The sequence below is a fragment of the Hemiscyllium ocellatum genome, chromosome 15, assembly GCF_020745735.1.
Source record: "Hemiscyllium ocellatum isolate sHemOce1 chromosome 15, sHemOce1.pat.X.cur, whole genome shotgun sequence".
Classification (NCBI taxonomy): domain Eukaryota; kingdom Metazoa; phylum Chordata; class Chondrichthyes; order Orectolobiformes; family Hemiscylliidae; genus Hemiscyllium; species Hemiscyllium ocellatum.
The window spans coordinates 50,391,409-50,406,523 of NC_083415.1; the positions used below are offsets into that span (position 1 = coordinate 50,391,409).

Here is a 15,115-nt window from a genome sequence, read left to right on the forward strand (position 1 = left end):
AAACAGGGTGACAGTTTATCAATTTTTCAAAATGAACCACTAATAATCCTGACAAAGGATTTCCATCTGAAAGTGGCAGTAACAGACACCAGTTTGAAGTCCTACCCTTTTGCAGGAAATCCTCATATACACAAGACCACAGGCTTTCTCAAAGACATTAACTGGAGGAAAAGCAGCTATTCTGAAAGCAGTACTTGCTGGTTACTTGCAGGGCTGTGAAACATTGATATCTTGGAGCACAGATGCCTTACAGGCATGAAGTAGGACAAAGATAGGATTTCTGTAAAAATTGATGTAGATTGAGATTACTATGTACATGGGAAGGAAGGACCTCCACACTGTATACATCAACCTGCGGAAGATATGGACATACATCCATTCCTGATGAAGGGCTTATGCTCGAAACGTCGAATTCTCTATTCCTGAGATGCTGCCTAACCTGCTGTGCTTTGACCAGCAACACATTTGCAGCCAGGATACATCCATATAGGACCTCTATTGATCATCCTTGGCAATGATAGTGAAACTGACAACAGAATTAGGCAATGCTCAAGTGGAAACCTTCCTTTAAATGTATTATTGTTGTGGCTCGCACAAATTATTGAAACATGAGAAGGGGAGTCGAAGAATCAGACCAAAGGAAATCACTTCATTGAACATTTGAAGCAAGTCACTTTTAAACTGTTTGGAATTAAGGAAAATGGCACATGCCTCAGCTATAATCAACTGGAAATTGCAGAGTGAACTGTACCTTGAAATTGAAAGAGCGGAATGGCATTGAAGTGCAATGAAATACTTCCACTAACAGTTATAGAAATGTGCAGAGAATCTGAAGAACTTCAGTGAATGTGACAGGAGGGACCCACCTGCTTGTTGGCCGCCAAGTGGACATGCAAGCTGATTGGAGATGATGGAGGTCAAGTTCTTAAACAAAACCAGAGCAAAACCAAAATGAAGGAACCTTGTTGAGACAAGTTTCTTGCATTTTACCAGATGTGTACATCGGATGATCAGTCTCACCTTGGTTAATGAGCTTATATCAACTGTACGAAGAAATCTGATTCATGACTAAAGAACCACAAAGCAGCTTGCGTTCAAGAGAATTTTTGAAAAGGCACTATGGATACAACTGTATCTAGTAAATAACCAATTGTTACTTTTGTCCTCAACCTTTGTTTAGGCATCTACACCAGGAAAAGGTTGTCACACAAGCTTTGTCAGATCAAACTGAGTAAGGATTTGAAAAAATAAAAAAGGGACAGAGAAAGTACCTTGCTCATCATTTATTAAATCATTAGGGTATTTTCCCAATGTGGTTAAAGTGTACTTCACACAATATTTATTGCTACAAGAGTGCAGTTACCATGGCTTTGTGACATTGCATAATGTCAGTTTCAAAATTTCAAAGTGTGCGCAAATAACAGGCTAGCTTGTAGAACAATTAATGCTCTGCTATGAAGGTAGTGATCTTCAAAAGCTAGCCAACTCTTCCCAGATCAACAAGTGCCAAAAGTTTTAAATGAAACAAAGTTTATACAACACAAACATCTGCAGGTATTTTAACACATTCAAAACACATTAGCTTTGTACAGAGCACCGTTGCACATTTCCTTCTCAAAATGATTATCCTTATTTTGCACACTGCAGTGAACATCCAGATTTTGCATCATACCTGGCATTCCATGCAATTCTTGGTACATATAGCACTAAAAAAAAACTTCTGAACTCAATGTTGCACAAATTTAAATCCAGCACATTCATAAATTGTGGTGTCAGACAAAATAACCCATAGTTATGCACATGCTACAACCCAAGAATTTATATAATCTATTGTGCCTCGAGGTGTATCCCATAAGTACTTAGCAGTTGAACTCCCATTAACATTGCACCTTTAGTGCGAATGCATTAAACTTAAAAATATGGAAGCTCATTCAGAATATTTACACCAGAGGCACACATCTGATGGATTACCAGTTGACATATTTACACTGATTTTTATAGTGGCATCATTTATTCAGATTCTAGGAGACTAACATCATTGAGCAGTTTCAATATTTACGTTGCTAAATTCAGCTCCTTTACCCTGGTGGCAGTATTGTACATGAATAAATGTATTCAAGTTAAAAAAGGAGCCATTTTTCACACTATTTGCTGGGAGCCAGCTGACCCATACCAGCCTCCAGGAGTCTGAATTAAGCTACCAATATAAAACAGTTACAGATAAATGCAGGTTAAATGAAGCCATCCTTTTCACCCATGCAAACAGGAAAGTTAACAAAGCTTGAAGAGAGCAGTTGGAAAGCACTTGAAAATAAGTCACTGTTTACCATTTTTCAAATTACAAGGATATATCAATACAAACAACTTAAGCAAAGATGAAGTGAACAGATGCATCTAAAAATATTTAAGTTACTCAATTCGAAGTGCATACAAGTGACATGGATAATTGACTCATGCCAATTACTGTTCACTGCACCCTCCTTTAATGATTCTGTAATACTTCAAAAAAGGAGTCATCTAAATTTAAGGTGTATTAAAACAAGCCTTAACCTTCTGCACCATAAATGGAGCTCTGAGAATCTGCATGGGTGAGAAACATTTCAAACACTTACATACAAGGATGCTTTACCATAACAGAAAGGACTGGTGGTAATCCTGAGCATATGCAGCAACAGATGCAACGTGGAAGCTTTGTTCTTCAAAATAAATTAAGCTTTCCGTGCACGATTTGTGCAAACTAGCCAGTTACAGACAAGCAATTACTCCCACACCTGTTAAACACACAGCTAACCCAAAATAAACACTCATCTCCTTTTTCACTGTATAAGGACCTCAAAATCAATACAAAACCTTAATTGACAGGATACTAGAAGCAGCATTTTACAACTAGCTTGCCAGTTGCTCCTTTGGGTGTATTTAAACAAAAATGAATACCCACTAGTTCACAAGTAACATCTGCAGTGCTGATTCTTAGTATTTACAGAGAACCCAAAAACCCAATCTTCTCAGCATTGTCGAGAGATTCTGAAATGTAAACGAAAAATAAAATTTAATGCATGATCCACGCACACTGAGGCAAATGTTTTCAGCAGCTAATTAACTTAGATACACAATGCATCATGACAAATAAAGTATTCACAAAAGGACTTGTTGCTCCATCTCTAAACCTAACATGAGATGAAAAGCAAAAAAGTTCATCTTTCATAACACACTTGCATCAATAGACAAACATGAAACCATCTTTGATTTGGATAAGCCAATTCTGAAGAGAGACTGTGGGAATGTCATAAATGATAAAATGACTTGTCTGTGACTCTTGCAGAAACTTCAGGATAAAAGCCTGCACAAGTCTAGCTACAATTGATCTGATCGGTTAGTCTTGGCCAGTTGGTTGCTCAGTTTCACTTTTCAAATCGAGATTGAAACAATACCATGTTGTAAAGACTTTTATAACTTGTTTCTACTGGATTGGAATGCTTTCCCCTCACTAAAATTACCCTATTGTTGAAAAACAAAAGCACTTGCTCAGATACTCAGAGGTACCACACTAAATTTTTTAATTCACTCATGGGATGTGGACCTGAATTTATGGCCCTATCCCTAGCTGCCCATGGGGTGGCACTGAGCTGCCTTCTTGAATTGCTACAGTCAGTGTGCTGTAAGTAGACCCACAATGCCATTAAGTTGTGGAATTTGACCCAGTGATACTGAAGGGAAAACAATATAGTGCCAAGTCAGGATGGTGAGTGTCCCAGAGAGGAACTTGCAGGTGGTAATGTCCCCATGCATCTGCTGCTGCTCCTGTCCTTCTAAGATGGAAGCTATCACAGTTTTGAAAGGTGGGGTCTGAGGTACTTTAGCAAATTTTTTTACAATGCATCCCTGGATAGTGTCAAACTTTGAGTGTTGTTGGAATTGCACTCATCCAGGGAAGTGGACAGTTTTCCATCACACTTCTGATGTGTGCCTGGATGGTGGACAAATTTTCAGAAATCAGAAGGGTAGTTACTTGCTGGAAGATTCCTAGTCTCCCACATGTTTTCAGTCACTGTTTATAGAATTTGCCACAATTCCCAAGATTCATTGGCTTGCTCTCTTATTAGAGGGTGAGTGTGAGTGTAGAAAAGAGAGACAGACAGACAGACAAAGAAGGTAGGACCATCACGGCTACCTCAGTTTGCAATGCAGCATAACACAAACGATGCAGGTTCAATTCCCACACCAGCTGAGGGTATCATGAGATTGGCATTCAGACATACTGATCCATGGTGAACAGTAACCTCCATTATACTGGTAGTAGATAATGCCATTCAATGTCAAGGGACAGTACTGGGGATGGCAATTATTGGCATTTATGTTGCTTGCCACAGTCTTGCTGCATTTGCATTTGGGCTACTTCAGTATTGGAGTTGCCACACGTATTGCTGAACATCCCACTTAGGACCTTATGAAAGAGGGAGGTCTTTGAAGCAGCTGAACTTTAGTTCTAGGACACTACCTCAAGGAACTCCAGCAGCTATTTACTGATTACCAACCTCCAATTTTCACAATTACCTTCATTTGTGCCATATGATTGACTCGAGAGAGTTTTTGATTCCTATTGATTTCAATTTTGCCTAGAGTTGTCCTTGATGTCACTGTCAAGGGATTGATGATTAAGTATGCAGAACTGCAGTGCCTAGATCCTATGAATTGGCTGTGGAACCAGTTATCACATACTGCTAAATGCTTCCTGGCACTGAAGTCGGTTTTTTAACTTGATCAGATTGACACCTCATTTTTAGCTTTGCCTGGTGCTGCTCTTGGCATGTCTTTTTGCACTCCATTGGAGAAATTCAAAACAACTTTCTGATGAGTAGGACATGTTTCTGAAGTTTGAGCTTCTCATTAATACTTGGAGCACTTCAGTTGTTAAAACATCACATTAACTACTATGGAAAGAATAGGCAAACAACTCAGCATCTTGATCCCAAGGTTTCAAAAAGACTCAATTATTCAAGCTTATATCACCTTCCAATATTCTAATGCAGAGCAACATGCACTCTCTCATTCTAGGCATTCTAAGTGCGTCATTATAGGTCTACTCAATAGAACTAAGGGAGTTGCATTGCAATGAAAACTGACATTACATCCTGAAATTTCTATTCAGTACAGTGTACATTAGTTTCCTGAATCTAAGACAGTAATTCACTAGTAATGCACATCACTGGCATGAATAGCCATCCAAAAATGTGCACATTAACTAACTACAGTTAAATTGCACAGACTATCGCTCAAGGTCCTTGCAAGGCACAAAGTCAACATACTGACTAAGTTATTTCAAATAGCAACATTTTAGATTAGATTCCCTACAGTGTGGAAACAGGCCCTTTGGCCCAACAAGTTCACCCTCAAGGAGTAACCCACCCAGACCCATTTCCCTCTGACTAATGCTCCTAACACTATGGTCAATTCACCTGACCTATCTTTGGATTGTGGGAGGAACCCACACAGACACAGGGAGACTGCACAAACTCCACACAGACATTTGTCAGAGGCTGGAATTGAATCTGGGTCTCTGGTGCTGTGAGGCAGCAGTGCTAACCACCGAGCCACCAATGTTCATTTACATTGTGGAAAGCAGTTCAGATCTTTAAGACATTACATCTTTGACAGAAACTAAGCACAAGCAAGGAACAAGAGCAAGATGCTGCAACAAAAATAAAAACACCCTCTCATGAAAAAATTAGTTTGCATAATGATTTTAAAAATTATTTGCGCTTTAGGAGAACTGCCCAGATTCAATATGGATTAGTTCTTGTTTGAGCACTTCATGTTCCTTTATCTGATGCACATTTAAAATTGTTCAAAAATACTTAGCACCTAATGTGAAAAAAAAGACTGGTCAGCATTCAATAAAATAGTTGTCAGAGTTTATCAATTGAAAGTTTAATACACTAGTCAGTTCTGTTCTTGTGCAATCCCACATTAAGAAAATTGTGTAATAGCAGCACATTTAAACTAATGGGGCTGTTATCATGTTTAATCAATACACATTTTAAAACTGCATGCTTTAGGAAGTGTCTCTAATTTGTCAATTATGTTTAGCTAACCCGTTAACAAAATGCACATTATAACAGAATGGCCTGTACATCAGTCCAAGAATTTACTCAAGGACAGTCCTTCATACCCCAAAGAGAAATCTGAATTTATCCAATGCTATACCTTACTAAACCCTGCTACCGCCACTATTTCTCGGCATCGAGGAGGTCCTTCTCCCGCCTCCACGGCCCCTTCCTCCACGGAAGCCTCCACGAAAACCACGACCACGAAGAAATTTAGCTGAAATCCCAAAAGTCTCTGTATTAAGTTTTCTTTCTTCAGCCCATGTACGCCTATAATAAACGGAGTGGTCAAAACAGTAAAGCAATGGATTATTTTGGAGAAGCTACAATATTTAAAATGCAGTCTGATATTTGTGGCAAAGAAAGCAAATTCAGTGGTTATAAAACGCATTTACAAAGTCATAAACAGGTTCCTCTATAGCTCAATGGGCAATATTCTCTGATCTGTGCTTGTTTAAACAGAAGTCTACAGTCAGATTCAACAAACCTGGGTTAAGACAAAACAGCTTCTGCAGACATGTTGAGATTAGCCAACCACTTAATACTTGGTTCAGATTCAAACTTGAATTTAAAACTTAATAGCATTGATGACTGAAGGACAACCTTGGTCAATTACAGAGAACAAATAGTCACATCTGCATTTCAGGTTTTTTTTAAATATTCTTCTGTTCAGTAAACATTGTCACATGGCAAAATTAATTACATATGCTAATTTATAGGACTAATTTTCAGTCACAGCATAAATACACTGATATACACCCAACATCCCAACTAGTGTACATCCAGAATATTTAATTTTTCACTTAAGGATTAGAAGCTGTCTAAATCCAAAGTTTAGATCAAGTTATAAACCAATTTTATGGATTCCCCAACTGCTCTTTTAATCTCCTAAAACTATTATTTTTGCACTTAAACAAAAAAGGCAAGTTTATTTCAATGGCTTTCTAATTCCTTAACGAACAAGTTAATCATCAATAGAAATTAGAGTCAGATGTACAGCATGGAAACAGACCCTTTAATTCAACCCATCCATAATGACCAGATACCCCAACCCAACCTCGTCCCACCTGTCAACACCCAGCCCATATCCCTCCAAACCCTTCCCACTCATATACCCATCCAAATGCCTCAAATATTGCAATTGTACCAGCCTCCACCACTTTCTATGGCAGCTCATTCCAAACACATACCACCCTCCGCATGAAAAAGTTACTTCTTAGGTCTCTTTTATATCTTTCCCCTCACCCTAAACCTATGCCCTCTTGTTCTAGGACACCCCCCTTCTTCGCTGTCCACTACACCTCCAATTTTGGCATCATCTGCAAGCTTACTAACCATACCTCATGCTCACATCCAAATCACAAAGTAGTGGACCCAGCACTGATCCTTGTGGCACTCCACTGGTCACAGGCCTCCAGTCTGAAAAACAACCTTCCAACACCACCCTTTTCTACCTTTGAGCCAGTTCTATATCCAAATGGTTAGTTCTCCCTGTATTCCATGAGATCTAACCTTGCTAAATGAGTCTCCCATGGGGAGACTTGTCAAATGCTTTACCAATATAGATCACATCTACTGCTCTGCCCTCAATCCTCTGTTAATTCTTCAAAAAAACTCAATCAAGTTTGACAGACAAGATTTCCCACACACAAAACCATGTGGACTATCCCGAATCAGTCCTTGCCTTTCCAAATACATGTACATCCTGTCCCTCAGGATTCCCTCCAACAACTTGCCCACCACTGACGTCAGGCTCACTGGTCTATAATTCCCTGGCTTGTCCTTACCACCCTTCCTGAACAGTGGCACCACGTCCAGTCTTCCAGCACCTCACCTGCGACTATCGATGATACAAATATCTCAGCAAGAGGCTCAGCAATCACTTCTCTAGCTTCCCACAGAGTACTAGGGTACACCTTATCAGGTCCTGGGGATGTATCCATCATTATGCGTTTCAAGACATCCAGCACTTTCTCCTCTGTAATAATGGACATTTTGCATGGTGTCACCATCTATTTCACTATTTTTATATCTTCCATATACTTTTCCACAGTAAATACTGATGCAAAATACTCATTTATTATTTCCCCTATTTTCTGCAGCTCCACACAAGTCACCTTGCTGATCTTGGAGGGGCCCTATTCTCTCCCTAGTTATCCTTTGGTCCTTAAGGAATTTGTATAAACCCTTTGGATTCTCCTTAATTCTATTTGCCAAAGCTATGTCCCCTGTTTGCCCTCCTGATTTCCCTCTTAAGTATACTCCTACTTTCTTTATACTCTAAGGATTCCCTCGATCTATCCTGTCTACACAATACGTATGCTTCCTTCTTTTTCTTAACCAAATGTTCAATTTCTTCAGTCATCCAGCACTCCATATACCTACCAGCCTTCCTTTTCACCCTAACAGGAATATACTTTCTCTGGATACTCTCATTTGTGAAGGCTTCCCATTTTCCAGTTGTCCCTTTGTCTGCGAACATCTACAACTTTCAAAAGCTGATTGGGTGCAGTCAGATGTACAGCATGGAAACAGACCCTTTGGTCCAACCTGACTATGCCTTCCTATTCATATTCCCATCCAAATGCCTCTTAAATGTTGCAATTGTACCAGCCTCCTCCACTTCCTCTGGCAGCTCATTCCAGACATACCACCCTCTGTGTGAACAAGCTGCCCTGTAGGTCTCTTTTATATCTTTCTGCTCACCCTAAACCTATGCCCTCTCATTCTGGACTCCCCAACCCAAGGGAAAAGACTTTGTCTATTTACCCTATCCATGTCCCTCTGATTTTGTAAATCTCTATAAGGTCACCCCTCAGCCCCCGACGCTCCAGAGAAAACAGCCCCAGCCTGTTCAGTCTCTCCCTATAGCTCAAATCCTCCAACCTTGGCAACATCCTTGTAAATGTTTCCTGAACCCTTTCAAGTTTCACAACTATCTTTCCGATAGGAAAGAGACCAAAATTGCATGCGATATTCCAACAGGGTCCTAACCAATGTCCTGTACAGCCGCAACATGACCTCGAAGCTCCTGTACTCAATACTCTGACCAATAAAGGAAAGCATACCAGTTCTTGCCTAATACCGTCAAAATCGGCCTTTCTCCAATTTACAATTTCAACTTTTAGATCTGGTCTATCCTTTTCCATCACTATTTTAAATCTAATAGAATTATAGTTGCTGGCCCCAAAGTGCCACTGACACCTGTTACCTGCCCTGCCTTATATCCCAAGAGTAGGTCAAGTTTTGCACCTTCTCCAGCAGGTACATCCACATACTGAATCAGAAAATTGTCTTGTACACACTTAAATACCTCTCCATCTAAACCCTTAAAACTTATGGCAGCCCCAGTCTATGTTTGGAAAGTTAAAATCCCCTATCATTTCCACGTGTTATTCTTACAGATAGCTCTGATCTCCTTATGTTTGTTTCTAAATTTCCCTCTGACTATTAAGGGGTCTATAATACAATCCCAATAAGGTGATCATCCCTTTCTTGTTTCTCAGTTCCACCCAAACAACTTCCCTGGATGCATTCCTGGGAACATCCTCCCTCAGCACAGCTGTAATACTATTCCTTATCAAAAAGGCTACTTCTCCTCCTCGCTTGCCTTCCTTTCTTTCCTTCCTGTAGCATTTATATCCTGGAACATTAAGCTGCCAATCCTGTCTATCCCTGAGCCACATTTCTGTAATTGCTGAGATATCCCAGTCCCGTGTTCCTAACCATGCCCTGAGTTCATCTGCCTTCCCTGTTAGGCCCCTTGCATGGAAATAAGTGCAGTTTAATTTATTAGTCCTATCTTGTCCCTGCCTGCCCTGACTGTTTGACTTACTTCTGTTCTCAACTGTACCAGTCTCAGACTGATCTCTTTCCTCAGTACCTCCCCTCTCCCCCCTTTGAGAACATTCTGCACCCTCAGACATTAACAAAACTGCCCCACTTTAAAAGCTACAATACTTCAACCTGCAATCCACTGCATTAGCACATCTGAAGGATGGTTCAGTCAGAGGCAGTGTTGACAGTTACACTTTCATTTAATTCAAAGGAAGGAAACTTGAAAACATACAAAAAGGTATTCATCTGCAAGCTTAGGAGTTGCTTCTGAGAACAAAATCATGTCCTTCAATGAAAGACACCATAACAATCAAACTTGAAAGCTGGTTGTAAAAGTATTCTTAATATCCACAGACGTAGTTGCAAGACTACAGAAAAGCTCTGACAAACTAGTTAAGAGAACAAAACAATACAGCACAGCACAGGCCCTTTGGCCCTCGACATTGCGCCAACCTGTAAACTATTCTCAGCTTGCTCCCCTACGCTATCCCATCATCATCCATGTATTATCCAAGTTTTGATTAAATCTCCCTAATGAAGCATCAGAGAAATAAATTAGTCAAGCATATCCAAACACCAAGGCTACCAAATGTGAAAATACATGAAAAACTGCACAATTTTTACCTCGTCTTTGGCTCTGTCGAAATATTATCAAAGAAAGATTTTGTTTTGTCATAGTAGCAGTTGGGTCCGAGAGGCGGTTCTTCTTTATTTCCTTCAGTGCTTGGTGTCTCAACATTCGAGTCTCCTTTTTCTTCTTGATCACCAATATCTCCTTTATGGACTTGGTCATCTAAAATTTACAATACTGCATTAGATAATATTATAAGCACAAACAAAAAGCTCTCTTTTGGACCTCAGCCAGCTTTCAAAGCCATGCAACACATGCCAGTTTATATAACTCCTATGTTACTACTGGTTTAGGTTGTGTAACTTGGAGGCTGGTAAAATCTTTGGTACTGTTCACTCCATGTTGGATAAATACAAAATGAGAACAGTGGTCTGATTCCTCAAAAAAAAAAACCCCAAACTAATAGAAAATATGGATTTTAAACTTCACTCGTCTCCATTTAGCGCTCTTACCCAGGGCACATGGTGCATATACCGAGGCAACTGGAGACAAAAGTCTCAGTCAGTCGGTTTTAATCAGTGAAACTTGTGCAGTATTAAAAACCATGCGTAACAAATGGTAAAAACAGGTTTACAATTGTGCTGGATAAGTATGAAAAGATTTTAATCTGCAAGTATTGAAAAGACTACCTTCATTGCATGTTGATGACACCCTTCACCACAACCTTTGATACAATGTTTCTAAATTAGACTGACCAACATCCAGTTAAAAAAAAACAGGAATTATCCAGTTAAAAAACAGGAAACTAAAGCTATTGTTTGGACTCTGCTCCAGACTACCTACCCAGTCATTCTCACTGGGAATGAGACACTAAACCAGTGTTTCATTAGTGCGACATTTGACCCAGACACAATCTACTCACTTCATTAAAAGCTGCTACTTGTTATCTCTAAAACACCAAACAACATCTTTGTTATCTCAGAACACCTGTAGGTTTAGCCATTCCAATGCTCTTCACAGCTCTCCCAGATTCTACCCACCATTTAAAACATTTTGCTGACAACTCAAATTCATTGGGTTCTGTTCATCTGTGCTCACTGACCTACAATGGCTCCCTGTGAAGCAGTCTTTATTTTAAAATTCTTAGCCACAATTACTCTTTTGCCCCACCCCTAACTTGTCTCCATTTAGAGCCATAACCCTCAAGGTGTTCATTTAATTCTCTTCGATCTTAGAATTGCGTCCCACTGTCATTTGCCTCAGTTTCAAGCTCTGGAATGCTGTCCTGACATCTCAGTTCCTTAGTCTTGTTTTCTTACTTCAAGGCACTTAATAATTTGTCCTAGTATCTTGGGTGACTCTAAAAAGTCTTACATTTATTAGTGGAAGAGGAAGAGAATATTTGGCCCATTTGTCTGAACTAAAATTCCTGCAAAGTGCTTACTACATTAAAAGATGCCATATAAATTCTGCTCAAGTGCCCAACACCTGCCTTCAAGGGCAAAAGAACTTAATCACAAATGCCAGTAATACCCATTTTTTAAAATAGCCAATGAAGTTTCTGCATACTTTATTGCAATTTAAATCAAACTATTTGAGAAAAGTGATAATTTACCTTTAATTTTTAATTTGTTTTGGAACTCCTTTTCAAACTCCTCCTTATTAAACTGAGCATTTGCACTTTCAAAGTCAAAGTCCCCTTCAAATTTCATTGTTGCTTCTTTATTGTTTCCAGAAAAGTTTTGCCCTCTTCCACGGTTTCTGACTCTTCTGTTGCCTAAAATAGTTATAATTCTTTGCATTAAGATCAAGAGAAAACTTTAAACTAAAGGTGAAGGAATCAGTACTCATTTCACAAAATAGGAAACATTTTATAACTTTACTAATCAACTTGAATTTTAAAGATTGACTTCAGTTAGTTAGTAGTGGCTAGAGGTTCTTGGGAATTGGATGCAGGAAGCAATTGAAGATGTGGAGATATGTAAATTGTAGCTAAATATTTCACAATAGACTTTGCGGTGTACACATCAGCTCAGTGTTTTGAAACAGTTATACGGCATGGAAACAGAACCTTCTGGTCCGACCAGTCTATGTTGAACATAATCCCAAACTAGTCCCACCTGCCTACTCTTGGCCCATCCATCTCCCCAAACCTTTCCCATTCATGTACTTACCCAAATGGTTCTTAACACAGTAACTGTACCCATTGCAACAACTTCCTCAGGAAGTTCACTCCATACAAGCCACTAAACATTTAAGCCCTTGTGGCTTTTTTACATCACTCTCCTTTCATCTTAAAAATATGTCCCCTAATCTTGAAATCCCCAATCCCAGAAAAAAAACAACATTAACTCTATCTATACCTCATTTTATCAGACTGCCTCTTAACCTCCTGTGCTCCGGTGAAAATAGTCCCAGCCTTTTTATAACTCAAACCTTCCATACCAGAAACACCCTGGTTGGGGGTGGGGGGAGCAGGGGAATCCTCAGTAATGGGAGTTATTCAAAAAAGAATAAGAGAGTGTGGGGCCACCACATTCCCGTAAGTATGATGGGGAAGCCAACAAGTCCAAAGAAACCTGGGCGTCAAGGGATATAGAATTTAAAGGAAAAGTAATGAAGTTTATGGCAGATAGAAGGCTCAAAACATCAGATACCCTCGAGAAATAGAACATGCAGTCAGTTATTAAAATGACATTGAGATCAAAAAGGTATACAAGAACAGTGGCAGGTAACATTAAAGAAATCCCAATGGGTTTTTGTAAGTATTATGGGCAAGAAAACAACCAGGAAAATGCATGGGGTCTCCTTAGGAACAAAAGTGGCAATCTGTGGAGCCAGAAGACACAACTGAGGTTTTAAATAAGTACTTTACATCTGTATGCACTCTAGAGGATAATATGGGCACCAAAATCAGAACTATGATATACTTGGAACAGATTAACAGTGAGAAAGTATGACAGGATTTTAAAGCAGGCTTTTAAGTGTAGAAATCCACAAGCCCAGATAAGATAAATCTGAGGCTGTGAGGGCCAAGAGGAAATTGCAGGGCTCGGAAATTTTCTTATTCTCTTAGGCCATAGGAGAGGTACTAAAGTGGATGATAGCTCACATGGTATCATTATTCAATAAGGGTGGTAGGCCTAAGCCAGGAAACCTACAGGCCAGTGAGTCCAAAAATGGTACAGCATTTATTAGGGAGAAAAAGCACAACAGAATTAAGTCACCACTTGGAGAGGTAAAGACTAAATTAAGGATAGTCAGCATTGTTACATCAGGGGAAGCAGAATATATACTCATTTTAATATAAATAAGCAAGCACTTGAAACACCAAGTGTAACCAAGTTATGAAAAATGAGATTAGAATAAATGGATGCTTGATGACTCAATAGGCTGAAGGACCTCTTCTTATACTGTAAAAGCTGACTTTCACTGTGCCCTCCTAGTATTTTGTCCAAGCTCTTAGATCTTTAAAATTGGTAATAGATTCTCAAAGCTGGACAGGAGGGAAAATTCTTCCTCTAAGGTCCAGTTTAGCTTGTACTGCCCATTTCTGCACTCCAGAGTAGAAGTGGGTCCATGATATCTTTACCTTAAAATCTGAATTGACGAAATGTGCAGAACTGCAATTCAGATTGAAATTTTGCTGAGTCGCTGCAATGGACCGCATACATTTCTCAGCATTCCAAATTAGACAAAAACAAAGCTCAAAACAAAGCTGCTCTCACCCATTAGATGCAAATATAACCATGGACATTCTTGGAGAACATGGCAACTGTCAGATTAGGATAGGGAACAAACTCTGGAAGATAATATCCTTAAAAATTCAAATGTCAAGAACCACATATGGAGAGAGGATAAAATATGTGCACTTAATTACACTTTTCTCTCAGACAACTTTATTCATAAAATTACAGCTTTGATGGCAATTAATACATGCAACCGTGGTTCAGCGATTAGCACTGCTGCCTCAGCGCCAGGGATCCGGGTTCGATTCCAGCCCCGAGCGACTGTGTGGAGTTTGCACATTCTCCGTGTCTGCACGAGTTTCCTCCAGGTGCTCCAGTTTCCTCCCACAATCCATAGATGAATGATCAGGTGAATTGGCCATGCTAAGTTGCCCATTGTATAGGGTAAGGGAATGGATCTGGGTGGGTTACTGTTCGGAGGGTCGGTGTGGACTTGTTGGACTGAAGAGCCCGTTTCCATACAGTGGGGAATCTAATTCTAAACCGTCAAAAAACTTGGTCCATTCTGGTTTTCAAGGGGTTGATTAATTGAGCAATACTGGTCAATGAGAATTACATTCTTCAGAAAGACCAGAAAACAGGAGAAGAAAAAGAGATAAAGCTACTTTAATTTAAAATTAGATTGAGCACTTTAAGTGCTCAGACTATTTGACCTGTAAATGAGAGATAAGACAAACGTGCATTTGAATCTATCTACTACAATGCAAATGTGCACCACTTCTCTTCAGCTGCAGTCTTCTGATCATCCTTCATTTTATGCAGTACTTTACATTTCTTTTTTAAAGGTAGGAAGGATGATCAAGCTAAGGCTCTAGCAGCACACAGTGGTAGTATCTCTACCTCTGGCTCCGGAG

General features: G+C 39.5%; 1 protein-coding gene across 4 annotated transcripts in view; it reads right to left on the minus strand.

Annotated features, from left to right (window-relative positions):
- Window positions 1-1,268: 1,268 nt before the first annotated feature.
- lsm14b (LSM family member 14B) overlaps window positions 1,269-15,115 on the minus strand; it is a 28,192-nt gene continuing 14,345 nt past the window's right edge. For all 4 annotated transcript variants that reach the window (XM_060836457.1, XM_060836456.1, XM_060836455.1 and 1 more), the window contains 4 exons: window positions 12,128-12,289; window positions 10,566-10,734; window positions 6,205-6,374; window positions 1,269-3,024 (listed from right to left, as the gene is read on the minus strand). In XM_060836457.1, coding sequence (XP_060692440.1) covers window positions 6,209-6,374; window positions 10,566-10,734; window positions 12,128-12,289 — 497 coding nt within the window. In that variant the 3' untranslated portion in view covers window positions 1,269-3,024; window positions 6,205-6,208. The remainder of the gene's footprint in view (window positions 3,025-6,204; window positions 6,375-10,565; window positions 10,735-12,127; window positions 12,290-15,115) is intronic.